Source organism: Molothrus ater, chromosome 3 (assembly GCF_012460135.2).
Source record: "Molothrus ater isolate BHLD 08-10-18 breed brown headed cowbird chromosome 3, BPBGC_Mater_1.1, whole genome shotgun sequence".
Classification (NCBI taxonomy): domain Eukaryota; kingdom Metazoa; phylum Chordata; class Aves; order Passeriformes; family Icteridae; genus Molothrus; species Molothrus ater.
In genome coordinates, this window is record NC_050480.2 from 10004832 (window position 1) to 10025459 (window position 20628).

At 46.1% G+C, this 20628-nt stretch overlaps 1 protein-coding gene across 1 annotated transcript; it reads right to left on the reverse strand.

Annotated features, from left to right (window-relative positions):
- Nucleotides 1–5570: 5570 nt before the first annotated feature.
- SNX5 (sorting nexin 5) lies at nucleotides 5571–20458 on the reverse strand. Its single transcript, XM_036381247.1, has 13 exons — nucleotides 20390–20458; nucleotides 13466–13570; nucleotides 12875–12985; nucleotides 12216–12337; nucleotides 11782–11905; nucleotides 11085–11180; nucleotides 10107–10212; nucleotides 9952–10027; nucleotides 9069–9108; nucleotides 8873–8959; nucleotides 7643–7802; nucleotides 6855–6940; nucleotides 5571–6130 (listed from the first exon to the last, which is right to left on the reverse strand). The coding sequence occupies exons 1-13, from the start codon at nucleotides 20420–20422 to the stop codon at nucleotides 6083–6085; spliced, it is 1194 nt and encodes a 397-aa protein (XP_036237140.1). The 5' UTR covers nucleotides 20423–20458; the 3' UTR covers nucleotides 5571–6082.
- Between the last annotated feature and the right edge of the window lie 170 nt (nucleotides 20459–20628).

Here is a 20628-nt window from a genome sequence, read left to right on the forward strand (position 1 = left end):
AACCCACCACAGGCTTGTCTGGCTCAGCTCCTGAGGGAACTGGATCCTCACACAGAGCCTGCAGTGGAAAGGTGGCACCAACATGTCCTGAAAGATCTGCCTTGAGTCTCACCTCTTACCCATCTCATAAGGACAGGGCAGCTCTGAACATCTGGGTATTTGCAGGGACAGATGGCCAGCTGCTCGATCTGCACACGTGGCCCAAACTGGTGCTCCCACTCCCAGCAGCAGCAGCAGCAGCCAGGACGTGTGAAAGATTCCAGGGAGAGAACACAGAGCCAGCACAGCACAGAGGCCTGAGCTCCGAGAGGTCTGAGGCAAGAAAAGGCAGAGAGGGAAGGCAGAGGGAAACAGGAGTGAGAGGAGCTGCAGAGTTAAATGGAGAGGCATACACTGAAAGTTTGCTAAGTATCTAACTTCCAAGTGAAAATCCCTCCTGCTTCTCACATTAATCAGAGCACTTAAAACTAGTCCTAACCAGCTGCTCCCACTTCCTTTGTCCAGCTCTTCTTAAATGCACCAGCAGCCCACTAAGAAACAGAGCAAATATGTGCAAAGATTTGCAGACAAAACCAGAGACCTTTGGAAAACACTCCGTAGAAGCAAGCACCCCTCTCCCAGCACAGAGGCAGCTGTGCTTTACAGTAGGACAGTTTCCAATGTTTTCTTTCTCTGTGCAGACGAGGGATTTCCTGTCCTCCATGGCAACCACTTTGCATTTACTGAAGGAGGCTGTGCCAATAACCTCCAGAGCAGAATGAAAATTTTTAAAGTGCCACTGCCTGTTAGCTCCTGGATTTAACTTGCTGATGTTTTCCACGCCCATGGTTCCCATCCATTCTTCTACCCTCCTTAAAAGTGTTGCCAGTGGGGGCAAATCTCCAGTGCTGCACTGCCCATGCAGAGGGAGTTTCTCAAGCACTGGTGACACAAGGCTTTCTGAAGAAGTCACCAACCACCAGCACCTCCCAGCAAGAGCTGTCTGTGCACCTTCCAAAGGACAAGGTTTTTGCTTTTTCCAGCAAGGTACAGCTCCCAGTTTGAAGACAGTGCCTGTCATGAAGACAGCCCTGGACTTTGATGGCCCAGGTCCTCCTGTTACAGGTTTAGAAGTAATCTTGCCACTCTTTCCTGGAAGGGAAGCACTCGCTGGACCAGTGCTGCTCCAACAGTCCCAAAACAGAGCTGAGCCAAACTAAGCCTCCCCAGCAAGGTGTCCTTCTCCACCACCTCTGTGCTGCCCTTGCTTAGGTCTGTGTGCTTCTCAGCTCCAGGGACACAGATTCAGTGCAGTGACTTGGCAAAAAGCCTTTGTTTTGTTTTGGCCCATCTCACACCATTTTAGGGAGCTACATCAGCTTGGCCTGAGGCCACACGAACATCAGGACCAGCCCAAGGCATGCAATAAGAACAAAATAGGAAGGGAAGTGAGGCCATCCCCCTTTCAGTGACTGTGAGCTCACAATGAAACTACATCCATTGCTGTCTCAAGCTTTACTGTACTAGAACATCTCTCATTAACCTCTTACACTTAGAGAGGTTTTGTTTAGCAAGGCCTTCAAGGAGACAGTTCAAGAAAGAGCTGATTAAATTGTACTAAACGTGAGGTACATTTTTGGGCTGAGTCACAGGTGTAATCTAAACTCCCTCTCCTGTTTCATAGCCATCTCTCTTCTTTCTGCTTTTTTCTTTTAAAAACCCTTGGCAAGGGAGCAGAACAAACTTGATCCTAACTAAACCAGACATAATAAAGCAGGACATTGTTTTCAAAGCAGGCAGTAGACTAGCATTAAACAGGAACCTTAAAGTTCTTTTTCACTCCTGTTTTATGTCAGTGAGTCAGACTCTCAGGGGCCTTTTCCTCAAACAAAACAGGAAAGTTTTTGGGTAACAGCAAAGCAACATTAAATACAAGGAACAAAAAGGGAATGAGAATCCCTGAACTGATAGGGAAGACTTCTACAGTCCTACCTAAAAGAGGTTAAGGTGCTGCAAGCAGTGAGTGCACACAGTTCACTGCTCTCTAGCTTGGAGTGCTGACAAGAAGCCAAAGCACCAGCACAGGAGCTCTCACAACACCTTTCTACACCTGCCCTGGACCCCAGCAGCCTCTCTTGCAGAAAGTGACCTTGCAATTCTACTGCCAAGTAAAACAGACCCACAGAAGAGAGCACTAAAAGTCACTCAAACTGACTGAAATGCTTCACTGCATTGGAGTGGAGGCAGAACAGTGACATTGGCAGCTGCCACCTCTGCACAGAAGAGCAGCAAACCACAGCCAAGGGACAGCCAAACTCAAAACCACCAGCACTCATTTGACTGCTTCCAAGAGCAGCTGATCAAGACAGCAGGAGCCCAGGAGTGGAATTTCAGATTCAGGTTAATTTCCTGGATCTGACAAAACTCCCCATGGAACCACAAGCAAGTCCCCTTTTCCACACACCGCCTGAATTCCCTGTCCTGTAATACAGGCACCATTCCTGTTGCTCTGTTTAAGTCATGAAGCACTCCTAGCAGGGATTATTTTTAGCAGGCAAGCATGACAACCCAGCTGAGCTGGACTCTGATCTCAGCTGGGCCTTCTCATTGGCTTTGTAATATTAAAAGTAAACAAAAAGCAAAGCTGAGCCCACACCAGAGCTCAGCCACAGGGCAGCATTTTGATAGCAGATGAAACACAACTTTTGGCAAACAGTGAGCTGCAGATAGCCAACGGTCTGAGGGATTGCGTGGATCACCAGTGGCTGCACTCATTCACTGGTGAGCAGTGATCTGCCCATGGACCAGCTTCAAACCCATTTCAGATATTCCACTCTCAGCAAGCAGTGATGCAGGTGTTTGGGAGGACAAACTGAAATCACTCTTGACTGTGCTCTCAACCATAGCAGCAAATGCTGGGAGAGAGGGAAGAACTGAAAACCCCCATCCAAGAGCAGGAACTCTGCAGAGCTCTCTGCTTCACAGCACAAACAAACAGCTTCTCCCAATCTGTTGAAAGAGATGGCAAATCACAAACTTTGCTGAGAAAACCTTCCCAAGTCCATGTTTTGAGAAATTCACATTTGCTATCAGAAGTGTAGCACGAGGGCCTCAGATCAGAGCTCCTCTACAGAGTGTGCAATCCAGAAAAAAGAGGATGGAATGGAAAAAATCAGAATAAATTGGGATAAAGAGCACAAAGAGAACATGCCCACAGCTCTTCCAGGCTTTATGTATCCCAAATGCACACAAAATGTTCTCTGTTTTTTTTTTACCAGCCTCAGCATCAGTGATGTGTCTTCCTAGAATCATGACTACTTGTACACGTCAGGGCAAACCAGTTCCTTCCTGAAGTACATTGGATCCTTAATCATTCCCTTTCTTTGGCTACAACCCCATTTTTTTGCAGCACCTGGAATCACAGCCTGGTGCAAGAGGACATGTTTTTGAGCCTCTCTTATGGGACCAGCTTGGCTCCCATCTGCAGTTTTTCTACAGCTGAATGTTTAACACACCTTAGTAAATTTGACCAAACAGTAGATTTTCCTCTGCCCTCATTCAAACAGGGGGAGAAGAACTGACATCTGCAGCATGTGGCTTTCCACAGCAGTTACCATCACAGTGATAAGGCCTGTGCCTGTTCTCAAAAGCCAATTTTTAACTCATAAACTAGAGGAACAAGCTTGCAAAGTTAAAGTTAATCTGCTTTACAGATGGGATCAGTAAATATACATTAGTCAATCCTTGTTTGGCACATCTATGAGACTCTGCTCTCATCCACCCCAACCAGCCTTTTAAATTAAGTCTCAGCAATATTTCTAAAAAACTTATTTTCATATTGATGATAACCTGCCTTATCATACTGATTTGTCCAAGCTGACCTTCATTCTGCTAAGGCTTTATTAAGGCTCTGCTATAAGAAAAGGCAGGTCCAGTGATATTACATGCCTTAAAGCAATATTTCTGTGCTTCCTTATGAGGAGGCTGCCTACATACACAGCTAATTTCTCTTATGTATCAACATCTGCCCAGCTACCAGATAAGAAACTGGGGGATGCAGGAGCCTTTGCAGGACTTCATCTCAACTCAGCCTGAGGGGAAACCTGGGAGCAGGTAAGCAGAGGCTGTTGCAGCCTGCCACCCACTGGCCTCCAGAGGTGTGAGCTGTGCTGGGGCTTATTTTCCAAGTCACGGCGCTGAAGCTGACTGCAATGCACTCTGCTGGCAGCAGCTGACACGCAGCAGCTTCATCCAGAGCAGCAGTGGCATTGGCAGAGACTGCTGTACAGCTTTCTTGCAGTTATTGCAAATTAACTGCAACTACAATAACTGCAACATCACTATAAAGCCATAATTACAGCCATTTGAAGTGTTTAACATATTTTTAATCTGTTCACATTCATATCTTGACTTGGATTAAGGTATGTCAAGAATTTAGAGTGCCAACACAAGAACAAACATCTCGTGAAAAGCTCCAAAAGACCATTTGAAACAGAAAAAGGGTCTCTCACTTACCTTCCAGCACTGCATGAAACCCACCATAGCCTGGGCCACTTCTGGGGTTGGGACATAAAGTGTTGCTTACCATAGCAAAAACAACTGCACCCTTTCTCTGGAGAAAATGAGAAGAGCCTTTGAGCCAGGTAGAACTAGTTTAGGATAAACAGTAGGCTTTTTTAGGAAAAACCAAAGCTTTGGCAGCACAAACCATCCAGTTTGGGACCACTGATGGCCCCAGGGCAAGTGCTAGGAGCTTATCTGACATAGGAAGCATCACTGTCACCTGTCAGCTACATAGAGGCCACATATGCACAAACAATGTGCTTATGGCAAACAACCCCAGGTTGAAACTATTCTGCCAAACAAAGGAAAAAGGAGTTCACACATTCTTCAGCTACTCTGCTCCAGGATGGTGTGGCTGGCACAAGCTGCTCAGTTTTCATGGAGTATCAAGAAGAAAAAGCAGTAGGTCCCAGGAAAATAAACCCTTAGAAACTGCCACAGAGCTGCCCATTCTCAGAGCTTCTCTGGTTGAAGCTGCTTCAGGCAGTCTGCCCAGAGCACAGCCACAGAGCCCACTTTGAGCATGATTAGGAGTTCAGTCACATGAAATTAAGCAAGGCTGAGACACTCATCTCACCCAAAAGCTGCCTTCAGGAAGGTCTGACTCACTGACCTATATCCATGGATGCCAACTGATAGCAAACTGTCCAGTGATGGCCCTGGGGCTTATGGGCTGAGCCACCTCAGCTGTGGCACTGTGAGCCCAGCTGTTTCAAGAGCTTTATACCTTACAGAAGCCCTGAAGATTTAAACAGCCTCTTGCTGCTAGTAGGAGGTATAAAATTACTTTACAATGCTGTATGTGCAGCACAGGGGAAGTAAAAGTTGCAGGCAGCCACTCAAACAGCAATGTCACTTGAAGTCCACACACATTTCATTTCAACACCCATTCCAAGAACAATCCTCTGAGTCAAATGTTTCTCTCCAGTGCTCTGAAGAGCTCCAGGTGATGAGTAATTTGTGATAGTTCTGTGTCTGAAGCCTCTTTGTCACTTTGCATCCCACACAAATTCTTGCCATACAACAGCTTGTTGTGTCAGACATCTTTATTTGCTGTGTTGCCCAAGTGTACAAATAGTGAATGCAGTTATAGAAATTCAAAATATATTGTAGTAGAAATCTGTCTGGGAAGTGGAATGCTAAGATATTCACTTTATAAAATTATTACCCTTAAGTCACTCTCACTTGGCAAGTTTTAAATACATCAGGGCCATGAAGAGACAGATTAGGATCCTGCAAAAAAGGAGTTCTCAGTAAACTTTTTCTGCTAGATGAAGTCAGTCAACAGCAAATTAATTTCTTACATTTGACTCATTTTGAGTTATCAGCCAACAGGATGTTAGCTACATCCAGACAATTCATACACAATTCAGCTCCCATTTATACCAATAAAGTCAATGTATCACTATCAACATACCTAAGTATTAGTGAAACAATCTCAGTGACATTATTATTTTAAGCTAATGAAGTCAAGCCAATAAGTTGCCCCTGGCTATTGAGTGCAATTGATGCTTTTGTCACATTTTCAGAGTAAGACTCCTCAGTTCTTGAACAAGTCAATACAGCTCTGCAGGAGAGACACATTGTTCTGCAAAGAAAGAAAACTAGTTTCAGATGGGGGTGACTGATAATTCCAATCCTGCCTTTCACAATGAAGTAGCTTCCCAAATAGTGTGTCTGTCACAGGATTTTGTAGCCTGTGACAATATTAAAGATCTCCTACTGCAAAGACAAGCACTCAAGCAGTAAAGAACCAAAGCCAGATCACACATTCTGCAATCTGCCTCTTCCTGTAGGCCTGCAACCATTAATCAGTTTGTGCTAAGGAGAGGGGCAAAAGCCAACAGGAAGCCTTTAAAGTAGGCCAAACTGAGCAGTGTCATCAAGGCTTTGTGTCACATTCCAGTTCAGCACTGAAGTGGCTGCCTGTGCTAAAGTCCAGTACTCTCAGGGGGTGGGACATTAGGCTTTCCTTCTTCAAAGGAAGCTGAGGATGCACAGTTACTGCTCTGTTCTCTACACTAAGTTAGCAGACCCTTCAAGCCTGCCTAGCAAAGCTTGGCAGAGGCTGCTGTAAAGCCAACATGCCCTCCTCCACTGACAAGGATTGACAGCCTGATCACAAGCTGCAGGATGAGCTCCTGTGCCAGCACTCAGAGCACTGGAAGCAGCAGCTGCCTCTAGACACAGCAGGGGTCAAAACCCACAGATGAGGCTGCCTGATGGGAAATCAGGTGACCCAGCAAATCCTCCCAGTTACGCACTACTCATTTCTCTCAAGCCATGCCTGTTAAATTCCAAAGAGAACACACCTTTGCGTGCTTTATTTCCAGTTCTGCCATTTCAATTAAGTTTTTACGGAATGCTGCTATTCTCTTCTGCTTGAAGCTCATCAGTTCTGTAGAGAAGGAAGTAAACAAAGGTAAGAGATAGACAAAGTGTGACAAGCAATGCCCCCCATGTTTCAGGAGTTCTGTTGTGCAGCTCAGATTACAGTATTTGATCAAAAAAGGGTTCAAGAGTTAGTCATGCTGTTTTTAGACAGAGATGCAGTCATCACATGATACACAGACAGCTTAAGACAGAAAAGCTTTGTAGGAAGAGAGCTGGAACAAAGCAGAAATAAGCCACACAAGCTCTGTGAGAACCTGGATCATTTAAAAGCCAGATACACAAAGGGAGCAGCATGTATACAATGAAAGCATATTATAAATATATATACACACATACACTCTTCTTCTGAGAACCACTGTTTAAAACTCTGTATAAGGCACTCAGCTGTATTGGGAGAGAGCAAAAGCCTGTTTGTGCACAGTTTTGACTGAGATAATTAGTTACCCTCTAGTAGTTAGGTTCACATGGAGGCTGAGTTCAGTCTAAAAACAAATACTAGGGGCTTATAAATAAGGTTGGTGTAGTACTGACACTGCTCTGCTACAGAAAATTGCTTTAAAAATGTTTAGCTGCATTAGTTCTATCTCTATTGTCCTTGGGATGTTCAGACTGTTTGTTCAGGAGCCTTCAGTAGCTGAAGGTCAGATGGAGACCTCGACTGCATTAAGCTCTCCTTTAAGCATAAGTACAGCAAAGCCTGTTTTACCTTGTTTAGCAGATTCTGAAATCTTTTCAAACTTCTGACAGCAATCCTGTTGATGTGCCTCAGCCAGCCTGACATCCTTGCTCTTTAGTCTGGCTTTGTCTAGAGCTTTGTTCGAGTTCTCATAGTCAACAAGAGCCCGGGTTCGCCTGTACAGAAGATCCTGAAGAGACAGAAAAAGCACACCAGAGCCTTAGCAGGACTACTTCCCAAACTGAGGTTACAGCCACCTTAGCAGCAGGAGGTTTCACTTCTTTCAGCATCAGGTCTGCTTTTTCAAACAAGCTATTAGAGCCTGCTCTTGGCAGCCTTTCACAGTGCAGCACTACATTTTCAGGACAGCCAGTTATGCCTTCGTGAAGGAATTCTAAGGGCTACTATGGGCATCATTTCTCCCCTTAAAGTAGTTTCTCATGCTGTAAGGTGGATGTCTCCACTAAGAGCAAAAAGCACTTTCTGAATTCCCTCAGTCTACTTCCAGCAGCCATTTAATTTGTTGGAGATCTGACAGCTTGACGGAAGCACTGCACTAACCTAGACAGAATAATTATAGAGGTCTCTGAGCCAATCCCTTCCTAATGCAGCAGGAGTACAGTTGTGATGTCTAAATAACAGTACACCCCACTGAGGGAGGCTGTAGTGGATGTTCTGGGGTACCTGACATTACAGGTAAGACACAAGATGAAGAGGCCCAGTAGGTTGTACCTAGATACCTTTTTGCAGCATAGTCATCCCCTGTCAAGTTTTTATTAGAAAAAGGGTTGCCAGCAAGGCTTTTGCAGTCACATCAATCTACCAAAACCCTCTTGGAAGCTCAGACTCCAAAAGCCTTCACAAGTTACCACTTATTTGTGTTAGGGTAGTCTAAAAATCCTGAAATCAATCCCAACTACTAATTAGTCATCATTGATTTTATTGGCAGATCCGTGACTACTCAGGCAGGGAACAGGAAAGAAACTGCTGCAGACTTAAATTCAGTTTGCTCTAACTTACAGAAATTTAAAGAGTTCTTCCACTTTACATGCCAAAGAAAAATTGGTCCAAGTCTTCTGTAAGTGGCTGGGCTCCAGCTAGCTAATATATAGCTTCTATATTCTGCTGTGGTTTAAGAGTCTCAGGTTTCTTAGGCAAAACAAGGGTCCACTTTCCTGTCTTCTTAAAGCACAAAGAATACCATGAGTGAGTTGTGTTGCCCATAACAAAACTAAGCTTCAAAAAGAAAACTCTTCTCACCTTAGCAGCTTCTATATTGAGCATGTAGTATCTCAACAGTTCAGAGAGTTTTAAGTCCTCATCAGATGAAACTCTACTCTCTACCTTCTGCAGAAGGGGAAAAAAAAAAAATCAGTTAGTTGGTGTGTAACAACACAGCCACATGCAGAGTCAGAGATTCTTCTCCTCCACAACTGCCCCCAGCAAAGCTTCTTACCCTGAGTTTCTCAAAGAGCTCTGCAACTTTCAACAAGTACCTAGTGAGGGGAAAAAAAAAAAGGCATAAATAAGTTTGGATACTTCTTAGTCTGATAAATGCCAGGATCAATTGGCAGGAAACCAGAAAGCTGAAGGCTGGAGTTTACTCCTGTATACAGATCCAAACAAGGGCTTGAAAAAAACTCATTTAGGCAAAGACCTGGAGAAAAGGTTCAATGTGTTGGATTCCAGCCTGCCAGAATAGTACAGCTGAGCAGCTCAACAGCATTTAATGTAACAATGCTGATCTCCAGAGCATAAAGGTGTTCTGGAGAATTTCCCTGCTGCTATCCAAGAGGGATTAGCTGACTTGTTTATTCAGCTTTACACTCTGTTTTAACAAGGTCTTGGTAAATTGATAGCAAAGTCAAAAGGTGGAAGAAGTGACCTCAAAAAAGGCAACTGAGTTCCCCCAGCTTAAAAATCCCCTACTATTCTGGAAGTGCAAAGGTCCAGAAGATAGTACAGACCTAGTGCAAGCTGACCTAGTGCATTTATACTTAACAGCACATTAGAACACACACACAAACCCTTTCTTCAGGGGTCTCCAGCAGTTTGTGACCTGAAGAGAATCAAGGTGATTTCTGTTTAGAAGGATTTTGATGACCAGCACAAGTAACCTCTAGGTCACAACTGGCAAGTGATCAACTAGTTCAGAGTTAGGAGCAACTGATGACATTAGGTCTGCCACAGCAGGGGTGCCAGAAGAAAGAAAATTTTAATGCCACTTGCATGCAATTCAAGAACCTCAAGACACCTAAGACCCAGTCCTCTGGATTTTATAGAAGAAATTTGGTTTCCCCAGACTCAGGATATGTTTATGAACAAATGGAATTGCTTACTTTTTGATAACTGTAGGCTCTTCTAATGCCAGGCTGTTCAAACAAGCTGAAGTATAAATATAGTCATCTGCAACATCTGCAAGAACAAGACAAGGTTTTCAGGCTGAAATCATCAAAACTGCATGATCCCTTGAAAGGGCTTTGAAAAGATTCACTTTTATGAGATCTTGTCATCTTATCTGCTTTTGCACATGCATCCTTGATTCTGTTGTAGTAGTTCACAAGAAAAGTCTTCTCTTGCTCAAAAAAATCTTCTACTTCCTGAAAAAGAATATGACCTGTTAAGTCAGTAAACTGCAGAATACAAGCTCTTCCCTATTTTAGGAAGGGCCAAGGAAGCAACCATAGCCTGGGCCTGAGCTTGAGGCCCATCAATCCCTATGGAAAAACTGTTCAAGACAAGATGTTAGCCAAGGGTTTGACATCCCAAACCACCTGGCAAACTTCTTCCTCACTATGCAGTGAAGATGAAGTTGGCACTCAAATACTGATGCAGGTTGTCTGAAGCAGCCAGTAAGTTATGGGACAGCCCTCAGGACTCCCAACTGCTGGAATTTTATTTTATTTCCTACGTGTGCTGCAACACTGTAGGACTAAGGACTAAGCAGTTTACAAGCTTGTTTCTCATCCACACCAAACATGATACATATTGTTATGTTTCATGACACTGCACATAGGACAAGAAGCTTTTTGGGAAGTGCTGTCATGGCAACACAACACAAAAGCTGGAGCAAGACCAGTTACAGGAGTCTTTGGTATTTGATCTTGTCTAGTATAAGCAGAAACCCATAAATTATATCTGTTCAGAGCTCCAAAGTAGACAAAAGCCACAAGGATATTTCCTGAAGGTATAATTCCTTCCTCTCCAGTATCAGGTATTAAGGCAGGTATTCTGCATCCAGAAACTTGAATTATACACTGAAATTGAACAGCCTAAAGCTACAATGTCTGATTTCTATAGAAATCAGAATTAATACAGGCTACTCCCCTCAACTAGGAGAGCAGTAACAAGGGAGGTATGTCAGTAGCTGAGCCTCATGCACAGCAAGCCTGAAGCAGACAGGAGTAACTTCCCTGGAGCAGGAAGTAAGAATCGATCAAGATTAGGGTAAGAGACAAACAAACAACCTTACCTTGACTCCAGAGAAGAGGACCTCATCAGCACTCTTTACTACACTTTTTAAAAAGCCACCAAACATCTCTTTAGTGTTTTTCCTCCGCACACTCAGCTGTAATAGAGAGGCCAAAGCAGCTTTAAAGTTATAGCCAGGGAGGGAAAAAAAGTGACTGTTTTGATACTTGCAATGTTAGTAACATCCTTTATAGTAGCATATGTCAGAACAGGCTGATTTCCAAGCCCTCCAGAATACCCATATAAAAATGTAACATGTAACACGTGGCTTGGCTACAAGTAGTTCAATGGATTTTTCCAATTCCCATAAACAGCTCTGTTTCTCCCTGCATATCTTGGCTCAGCATCTATCACTCCTAATTAGGTGTGATGAAACGTATGCAGGAGTGACTTTAATACACCTCCATTCCTCCACAGCACAAGTACACCTGAGCCATACATGTTCCCAAGGTAAAGACATGCAAAGGTGGCTTCCTAACCAACTTGACAAGGATTTAGAAACACAGTGGGATTTATAACAGAGAAAGGTGTAGAGGTCAGGCTTTCACCCTTCAGCCATCTCACAGAAATACTGGCAATATCTACTTGCTGATGCTGCACATAAATCCACAGAACATTCTGACTCTGCCCAGCAAAAACAACAGCACTCCCAACAGTTTGCCTCGCTTGGAAAGGGAAACAAGGAAAAAACGTCTCACGTCCTGGTCATACTCCAGGAAAACATGGAAATTGCGATCCTTGCTGAGCACAGGATGAGAAGCAATCCGCTGCAGGAAGATCTCATGTGATGAGACAGTCTTCTTGAAGACAGCGAGGTATTCACTGCAAGGAAACAACAGACTGAGATCCTCTTTGTACTACCCCCTTCAGTACACAAAGAATTGCTTTAACTTCAGCCCATGAAAATATTCAACTGCAGATTTCTGAAACAGCCAGCTTGTGACAGTGAAGCTACTTTCAAACTCTTTACCTAGGAAGTTTTCCAGCTTAAAAGCTGGGCCACTCCCCAGCTCTAGGATTTTCAAGACTCCCTTCAAAACAGAGACACTCAAGATCACTTATCATCAAATGAATTACTCTCCCAGGAGGCTTCTCTAAATGCAGCTTTTGGCAGTACACTCATTTTACTTACGCTTCCAGCTCTTGCTTCATTTTAGCAAACTCTTCTTTTGTCATGGACACCTCTCCTTCCCCCAGCTTCTGCATCTTCTCTCTGGGACCATCAAAGTCAGGCTTTGAAGGTGCTGGAGGTATCTAGGCAGGGAATTGGTTAATCATGGATTTTAGCAAATAAAGTTGTCCAAGATTACTTCTAGCCTTCTCTAGAAGGAGGCTCTTTTGCCTGGTCATAGGAAAATGGTAAAGAGTGCATGATCCAGGAATTCTAAGTCCCTTGGTTTGTGTTATCCCTCCCCAGGAGGGAAACCAACTCAGAGCAACAGCTTCTGTAATCCACCCATTGCCAACCATCTCCTAAGGAATCATGATAGGAAGGAAAGCCCACATTTAATAGATTATTTCAGTGTGCCACCTTCAGGCACACTGAAATAATACCACCACAAGTCGAGGACTCTCACAGCATCTTTTGCTGCTCAAGCTATGTGCAAAGTTAACACAGATGCCATACCACTGAAGTTGTTGTTTAGGAATTAAGGCAACAGGAAGCATAGAGAACACCCAAATCACAGAACACCAGTAACACTGGTAAAACATACTTCACGCCCTTATTAGTGGGCACTTTAGATTGCTACAGTTTTTCACTTAGGATCACATTCTTTAGGAAGTACTTACAATGAGTCCTGCATACTCCTCAGTTTCAGTGAGTGTATCATGTAACCACACAAAGTCTTCGTGCTGCCTTGTAACTGAAAACTCAGGGCTTTGAAAAGCTGGCAGTGTAGTCTGGAAGAGAATATATAGAAGCCCTACTGTTTTGTAAATCAGTGCTTTTTGAAACAGTTCTGTCCATTTCCAAAGGAAGCTATTCTGCTTACTAAGAGCCTTGCCCACTCCCTTTTAGCTGAGCTGGCACTCATTCAACAGCACCACTAAGGAGACTGTTAGGAAAAAAAAGTACTGTTGTAGAACAGCATTAATGCAGTTTGTTTTGTGACATTTCACAGTAGCTCCCTTCCTACCCCCCATCCTTCTGGTGTCTAGCTAGGATTCCTTAGCAAAGCCATCAGCTACTTGCCTCTGTTTAGAGAGTTCAGATCCTAGGAAATCTGAAGTTTCTGCATATATATACACATCCCCAGGCCACCTTTAAGTGGAAAATCTCCATCTAATTAGATTTTCTTCACTGCCAAGCCCATCATTGCAAGTATGTGTACTGCAAATACATCTGTTACTTGCACAACCTCTTTTTGCCCGTGACCTTACCTTAGTGTGCACAGTGAACTTCACTCTGTCCTTTTCACTTAGGGCATCAGGGATGTCAATTTGGAGAGAAGGATCGACATTCAGGTCTACAGATACAGACCTCAGCTGCAAGAGAATTCACAGAATAATCCTTGATCAAGCATCAGGTAGGTTTAGTGAAGCTGACTGACCATCAGCCATGAACAAGAACCACACTGCACTACACACCTGCCTTCAGGTACACACTTATGACCAGAATTCCTTTCCCAGTGCTTCAAAGAGTCATAAACTGAGCCAGCATTCCTTTGGGGGCTTATTTCTTCATTCATTCCATCAGCCTAGACCCAGAACATCATTTCAAGACCACTGAAACTTTTAAAGATCAGTGGAATAGCTTTCTCAGTAGAAGATCCTCCAGCTTACATGTGAAGACTGTCTTCTAAGAGGCCCTCCCTTGCTGCAGCCTGACAAATCATTGCTGTTTTCTGCATAAGGGAGAAACCACCAGAGATCAAGGTCACAACACAGGAAGTTTGCTGAGGAGCAACTATCAGAGCCAGGAGGAATGCTGCTGAAGTTACCCTCTGGAGATAATTCTGAAGGCCTCCTCAGAAAAGCAGGCTGGAGAACTGCACCAGGACTGCTATCTCAGCAGCCTGCAGCACAGACCACACCAGCCAGGAGCCTGCTCCTACCTCTGCACTGTACACGAAGCTTCAGCACCCAAATGGTGCCAGGATCTGAGCAATCCTATCATATCACAGATGGCTAAATCCTGCCTCAAGCCTCTGCAAAGCTGCCTAAGAACCATTGATAGGCTGCCTGTTATAAGGTGAAGCTTTGCTTCCCAAAGGCTCTGGAAGATGCCCCCCCAGGCTGGCCATCTGCAGCCCAGATCTGGTATGTGACAAGTGTCTCTGGCTGCCTGCAGAGGACACAGCTGCCAGGACAGGGAGCATTTCCCCTGCCACTGCTCTCCCCTATGATCAGACTGCTGTGAATAAGTGAGGGATACCCCAGCCACTGCACCCTCCAGCCATGCTGAAAACACTTCTGTCTGCTGCACCCTCACTGTTAGCTAGAATTAAAAGGAGACAAGTAATAGATAAAACTTTTTAAGCCTTATAGCTATGGAATGGCCTTGCATGCAAGGACATTAAGCACATTCCCAGAAGATGGACAGACAACTTTTAGCCCATCCTGGGCATTGCCTTGGCAGTGAGCACACTTACAGAGCACAGTTCCCAGCAGTCCCAGGCCCTGTTCACATCCCACAGGACATGGTGGGACTCCAAACTCTACAGGGACTCCAACAGCAATCACTTCCCTGCAGTCACCACTTAGGACAGACTATTATGTTCCCATACAGGCAGGCAATTCTGGTCCTTGCTAGGAAGGCACAGGCCAGACAGAGGTGCATGGTCCAGAGGTCACTGACACAGACTTGGGCAGAAGCTGCTCTCCCCCCCCAGGCACTGCAGGAAGGGCAGGTAGAAGAGCACCAGTCAGGCACCAGTTTCACTGGGAGGACAGCTCACTGTTGCCCAATGAGAGGCAAGTTGGTTGGTGTTTCCATTTCCCAGCCAGATAACACCACCAGCCAAAGCAGCAAGATGCAGACCCCAGGGTTTTACATCCTGCTTACTTGTATTTGCTGTCCAAACAGGATCAGCAGTGCTAACAATATGAACTGCTGAGTCTGGAAAGTATGATAAGCCAAAGGAAACCATTTCCTCTCAGCTAAACTAAGGAAAGGATTACACAAATCAGACAGTCCTGAATTTGTGAGCTTGCTTTCTTTCTTTCTTGTGGAGAAAGTAACCTGTGATTAGATGCTGTCTAGGCCCCTCCATGCCTAGTAGTCACCTACACAGGAGACAAACAAGCACAAACATTAGGTGGTCCTGCTTGGTCAGATTAAAGCAGTTAACATGTCACAAGCATGTCCTGGCACCCTGCACAAACTGCAGATGGGATCTGGAGCTATATGAAACCAAGGATTGTAAGACCCCAGGCTGCTCTAGTCCTGTGAAGGTCACTGTGGGCTCCTAACTCCAGGTCAGAGACCTTTAGGATTACAGAATCATGGCTCAGACTACAAGGGGAACACACTGTCTGACTTCAGGAGCAGAGCTTTGTTTCCTGACAAGAAGTGCTGGAGCAGCATTTGTCCCCTGAATGGGGGAAGCAGGAAGCCCCACTCCTGTCAGCACAGCTCTGTCAAGCACTAACTCAGGGAGCACCCACAGCAACCGTCTCACACCGACCCCTGACCCACACAGGCACCGCTCTGCACACAGGACCTTTCGTGCCACCATCTCTCCTGCACCCATCCCACAAGCAGGAATGGGGACCAACCTCCTCATGGGCACATGAAGACTGTGCAGAGCAAAGGAATTAAATATCCACTTCCAGGCCCAGGCCTGTCCTTTTACCACAGCAAGGCATCCAACCCAAGGCTTTCCCAGTTCATCCCTCCATCTTCACTCTCTAGCAGCTCCTTCATACCCAGAGGCATTTCTCTGCTAGGACATCACTGCTTCCTCCCCAGACTCCAAGCAGTGGGGCAAGAGAACTGAAGGTTCCCCATTCAGTTCCCAGAAACCAGTCTGTCACTCCACACCCTCAAGGGATACAATCCAAGCTCAGCAGCTGGGAAGGGACTATTCCTCTGGTAGCAGATACCCAAATAGGTACAGAGGACACACAGAATGGAAACAGCTGGGTTGGGCTGCAAACTGAAACACTCACCCAGAGCCAGCACAGTACTCTCACTTTCAACTCTCATTTTCTCTTCCCCAGAAGCAGCTTCTGGTTTGCAGTGACTCCAGAAACTGTTACAGCTTCTCTGACACCTCCCACGTCTAAACTCAGGACTCGTCAGAGACCTGTTTCAGGATTCCTAGGGTTTCTTGAGGATTCAAGCAAAACTGCTCCCTGTTCAGTACAGTTTACCTGTCCAGCTGGTAAATCAGAACAAAGCAGAGCCCTTGACAGTAACATAGACATCATACTGGTTAGCATTTCTAGGTTTCAGAACCAAAAGACTATAAATAGATATTATGGTACTAATTAGGACACCATGATAAACACCTGATCTAGAAGCCCAGGAAACAGCAGAGATCATTACTGTGCCCAATCTAGGTAGAATTTTAGAACATTTGCTTTTTTTTTTCTATTTGTTAGAGATGCTAAGGAAAAAAAAAAAAACAGTTAGATCACTTAAATACAAGGCAGTGATGACCATCAGCTACCAGACTTCTGCCTGACAGACATTACATTTCTGATGTGCAAACACATCTTGATGCTTGCAGACACCCAGAGGGAGGAAATGCCCTCAGCCACCGAAGTCTCTTAGTTCTGGTGAGAGGCCTGAGCTGCTGCTTTTACAGTTCCACCCTTGGCAGTTTTAGCATCAGCTCCGGATGACTCGGTGTCACTTCTGCATTCTAACAAAAGAATCTGCCAGTGCAAGCAACTGTGCACAACTTCTGGCTGCCAGTGAAATATGTATTTGTTCTCAAAGACAGATAAATCCAGGGGTTTTCCACACAGCCAGGCTCTTGGAAGGAGCAAGGAGCCCTTCCACAAGGGCTCACACGTCAGAGTTTTTTGCTTATTGTCAGCTGCCTTTTAAAAACCTTCTCCCCTCACTGTCATTCAATCTCCCTCACTGTCATTCAAGCAACAGCCCACAAACAAGGCTTCAGAAGTAATTACATCTGCCACTACCCAAGACCCATTACTTTTTACAGAGCAGGCTTTCTAATTAAAGCAGTTTAGGTGCTCTCCAGAGAGCACTAAAAGATCATGGTGTTTACACAGAGCCCTCAGTTCCAGAGGGCCTTGTTTTGACACCCAGGAATTAGCCACCAGAGGATCTGGCCAGCAGCTATCAGCAGCATTAGCTGCTGGAACTACTTTTTAGTCATATTCAGCACAAGCAGCTTAAGTTTCCTTTTAATCAGGATTCTAAAAGGACATCTTAAAGTGCACTGCAAGCATGCAGCACTGCAGAGCACGTGTGAAGCCTGGATTTTGCAGCCTTTGTGGCAGTTTGCTGTCACCACTCTGACACTGAGCTGAACAGCCCTGAAGTGGTCTGGTTACACACAACCACGAAAACTGAAGCACTGTTTATTTATGCTATGGAAAATGCTTCCCCAAATTCGGGACTTCAAACTGAAGAACTCCAGTGATGCAAAGGTTTAATTATTTTGCTTAAAACACCGATAAAGAGGGAACAACAGCTCAATACAGTCACACTGAAATGGCATTCCTCAGCAGGTGCAGTGCTTGCCAAGGAAGCAGAAGGCCCAGAGCACTTGTTGCCTCGGGCTGTGCAATCAAGTCTCTCTCCTGCCAGAGGGATCTCTGCATCACTCTCTGCAGGAACTTGCAGGTCACACGCCTCCTGACAGAGGGAAGGGCTCCATAAACATCCAAGGATGCCACAATCCGAGCAAAAGCCTTGCTGGCTCACCCTGTTCCACCAGCAGCACGCAGGACACCTCCACCCAAGCCACAGCTTCCTCAGCTGGAGAGGTCAAGCACAGCTTTGGACATGCAGGGCAAGCACTTTGGCCTAGGGCTGAGCACTCCTGGCCCAGCTCAAATGGGAATCGTGCAACAGCAGCAAACCCCAAGGCACAGTCAGCATTCCCCAGGAATGCTCTGCTGACCTCCTACAGTGAGGCCAGAGCTGGTGGCAGGGATGTCAGGAGCAGGGCAGCCTCGCTGAGCTGGCTTCACCTTCTGCTAGCCCAAACTGCTTCGTGGAGGCTGCGTGTCCTTGAGAGGGCATCATCCCTGTCCAGGAGCTGTCACCTTGTAGCAGCTCAGCTCCCTGCTGATTCCAGGCCCAGCAGCATGCAGAAGCAGGGTTTATTGCTAAGCACAAGATCCACTATGGTACCATTCCTTCCAGAACGTGCAGCAGAATTTGTCCAGCAGAGCCACCACTTGTGAGTGATAACAGCAAGTCCCAGGCCATGACACAACATTTTGTCTTCCACTGATTGCTTTGGGAAAGAGGTGCTACAATACATGCTCTTAGCATTTTGATCCAGAACATGTCAGCTGCAGACTGAAGCCTTGGAGCCACTGACATTAGGAAATACCAAGGTATTTACTCAAGCTCAGCTTGGAAAGCCCACCACTCACTTCAAATTCTGAAGTGCCTTTTCCTCCCCCATGACAGATCACACCTTATTTTCCACTGCACTTCCAATCACCTTTATCCTACCCTCCCTTCCTCTTCCTACATATCCTGATCCTCTCCTGCTTTGCCACCTCAGGGTCAGTCTTTAGTTTATACTTAACAGTGGCTCCTATTTAAGTTAATTCCTAATGAAGCTTCCTTTACAGGCATGAGTTTTATCTACTGGTCACATGCTGTTGTTTCTCTGCCTAAACAGGAGCAGACAAGATAGGAGCATTTCTATCCTCCCCCGTGCTGCTGGACTCCCGAGGCAGCCCTACAACCTAAAACAAGCTAATCTTTGTCCATTGAGCATCAGAGTTTAAAGCTACTCCAGCCCCCACCACGAGAACATTTTCCCCTCCCCCCAATATTCCTGAGTTAGAAAGGCACCTAAACACTCAAAAGTTACCAAATGTTGCAAGAGAGTTGATATTTGACCTTCCCCTCCAGTATTCTCCAAGGGCAGGCACTTAAGTACAAAGAGTTTCACATGCAGCAGAAAAGAAAGCACTGGCCAGCTCACAGCTCAAAGCAAGCTACTAGAAAATGTTTCTTCTACAAACTCTTGCCTGTCTTACTGACTCAGGATTGCTTCAAAACAAGATTCATACGGGAAAGAAGCAGAGAAAAGGAAATTATCCAGAAGTCAATAAAGGCTGGTGCATTTCTAGCCCCCCAAGTTAGTTAATATACATGCTCCAAAGAGCTGGAGAAAAGACAGACTGGAGAGACTCAGCACACCCAACAGCTTAAAGCAAAGTCATCTTCCTGCCAGTGAAGCTTAGTCACAATGCAAAACCACATGCAGATGTGACAATATGAAAGGCAAATAGGCAACTTGCTGACTCTTACAGGGCTGCCTTGTCTTCTTCTCAAGGTGTGCTGAGAGTACTTATTAAACCAGGGAGTTTAGGTAAGTTAACCCAAGCAGCTCGTCCAGTAGAAGAGAGAATTCCAATCACTGTCTACACTACATAAACATTAATTCACAAAGTTCCTGCTTCAACCTTTCACTTGCATTTCCTCTGAGAAGCTGGAAGTCTTAACACTAGGAAATCCCCTGTGCTGCTTTAAAGGGAAGACATGAAGCTCCTCGGCACTTACAGCTTCAACACTTCTCCGGAGAAAGGAAAACCAAGCGAGCTGCTGATGTGACAACCAAGGCAAAGGGGCAGCGCAGGTGAAGTGACAGCTGGCAGCCCAATTAAGGCGGAGCACAGCCAGGAAGGCCGGTCACAGACCCAGCAGGGCAGCTGGCCACCGGGGAACAGCAAGTTTAACCCCCTGCAGCACTTGTGCCCGGGGCCAGGTCCTGCTCCTGCATCCATCACCTGCCAGGCCCGGCTCTCGCAGCTCCAGGGCCGCGGGTATCACCTGCTCCGCCTCGGCACAGAGCGCAGCCCGCACCGCCTTGCCCTTCCCTCCTCTTCCTCCTTCCCGCTCCGGCTTTAATCCTCCCGCCCGCTCACCTTTCCCCGGGCACCGCTCCCCTCCGGGCTGCTCCCCACGCTCACCGCGGTCGCTCTGACCCCCTGCCCTCAGGGGACCTCGGCGCGCCAAAGGCACGAGGGCTATGGGGAATTATCTTCTTTAAAAAAGTCCTAAACGGAGCAAAAGCCAAACCCCTGTCACTGTCCCAGCGCTGCCGGGGGCAGAGGGAGCAGGAGCTCCCTAGCGCCGCGGGGCCAGCTCGGTTGCGCCCTCCCCGCCCGCCCCAGCCGGACTCGGGCCGCCACCCTCACCTTGTCCTGCGAGTCCCCACGGAGCAGAGCCATATCTCCGGGCGCAGACAACCACCCCGCACCTTTCCCTCTCCGCTCCTCCCCGCCACCTCCTCCTCATATAACCCGGGCGGAGCCGCCGCCGCCACACCCCCTGAGGGGCACTCGCCATCTTTGGTGAGGGCAGGGCGCTGCTTGCCTTCATCCAAGACGGCACCGCGACGCTTTATTTTTCGGCTTGCATTTAAAGATTTGGGTTG

Coding starts and splice junctions, on each gene's coding strand:
- SNX5 (XM_036381247.1), bottom strand. CDS start 20,422: ATGGCTCTGCTCCGTGGGGACTCGCAGGACAAG. Junction 13,571..20,389: donor GTGGGGACTCGCAGGACAAG/GTGAGGGTGGCG, acceptor ATTCTCTTGCAG/CTGAGGTCTGTATCTGTAGA. Junction 6,941..7,642: donor TTCAGAATCTGCTAAACAAG/GTAAAACAGGCT, acceptor CCTTCTCTACAG/AACTGATGAGCTTCAAGCAG.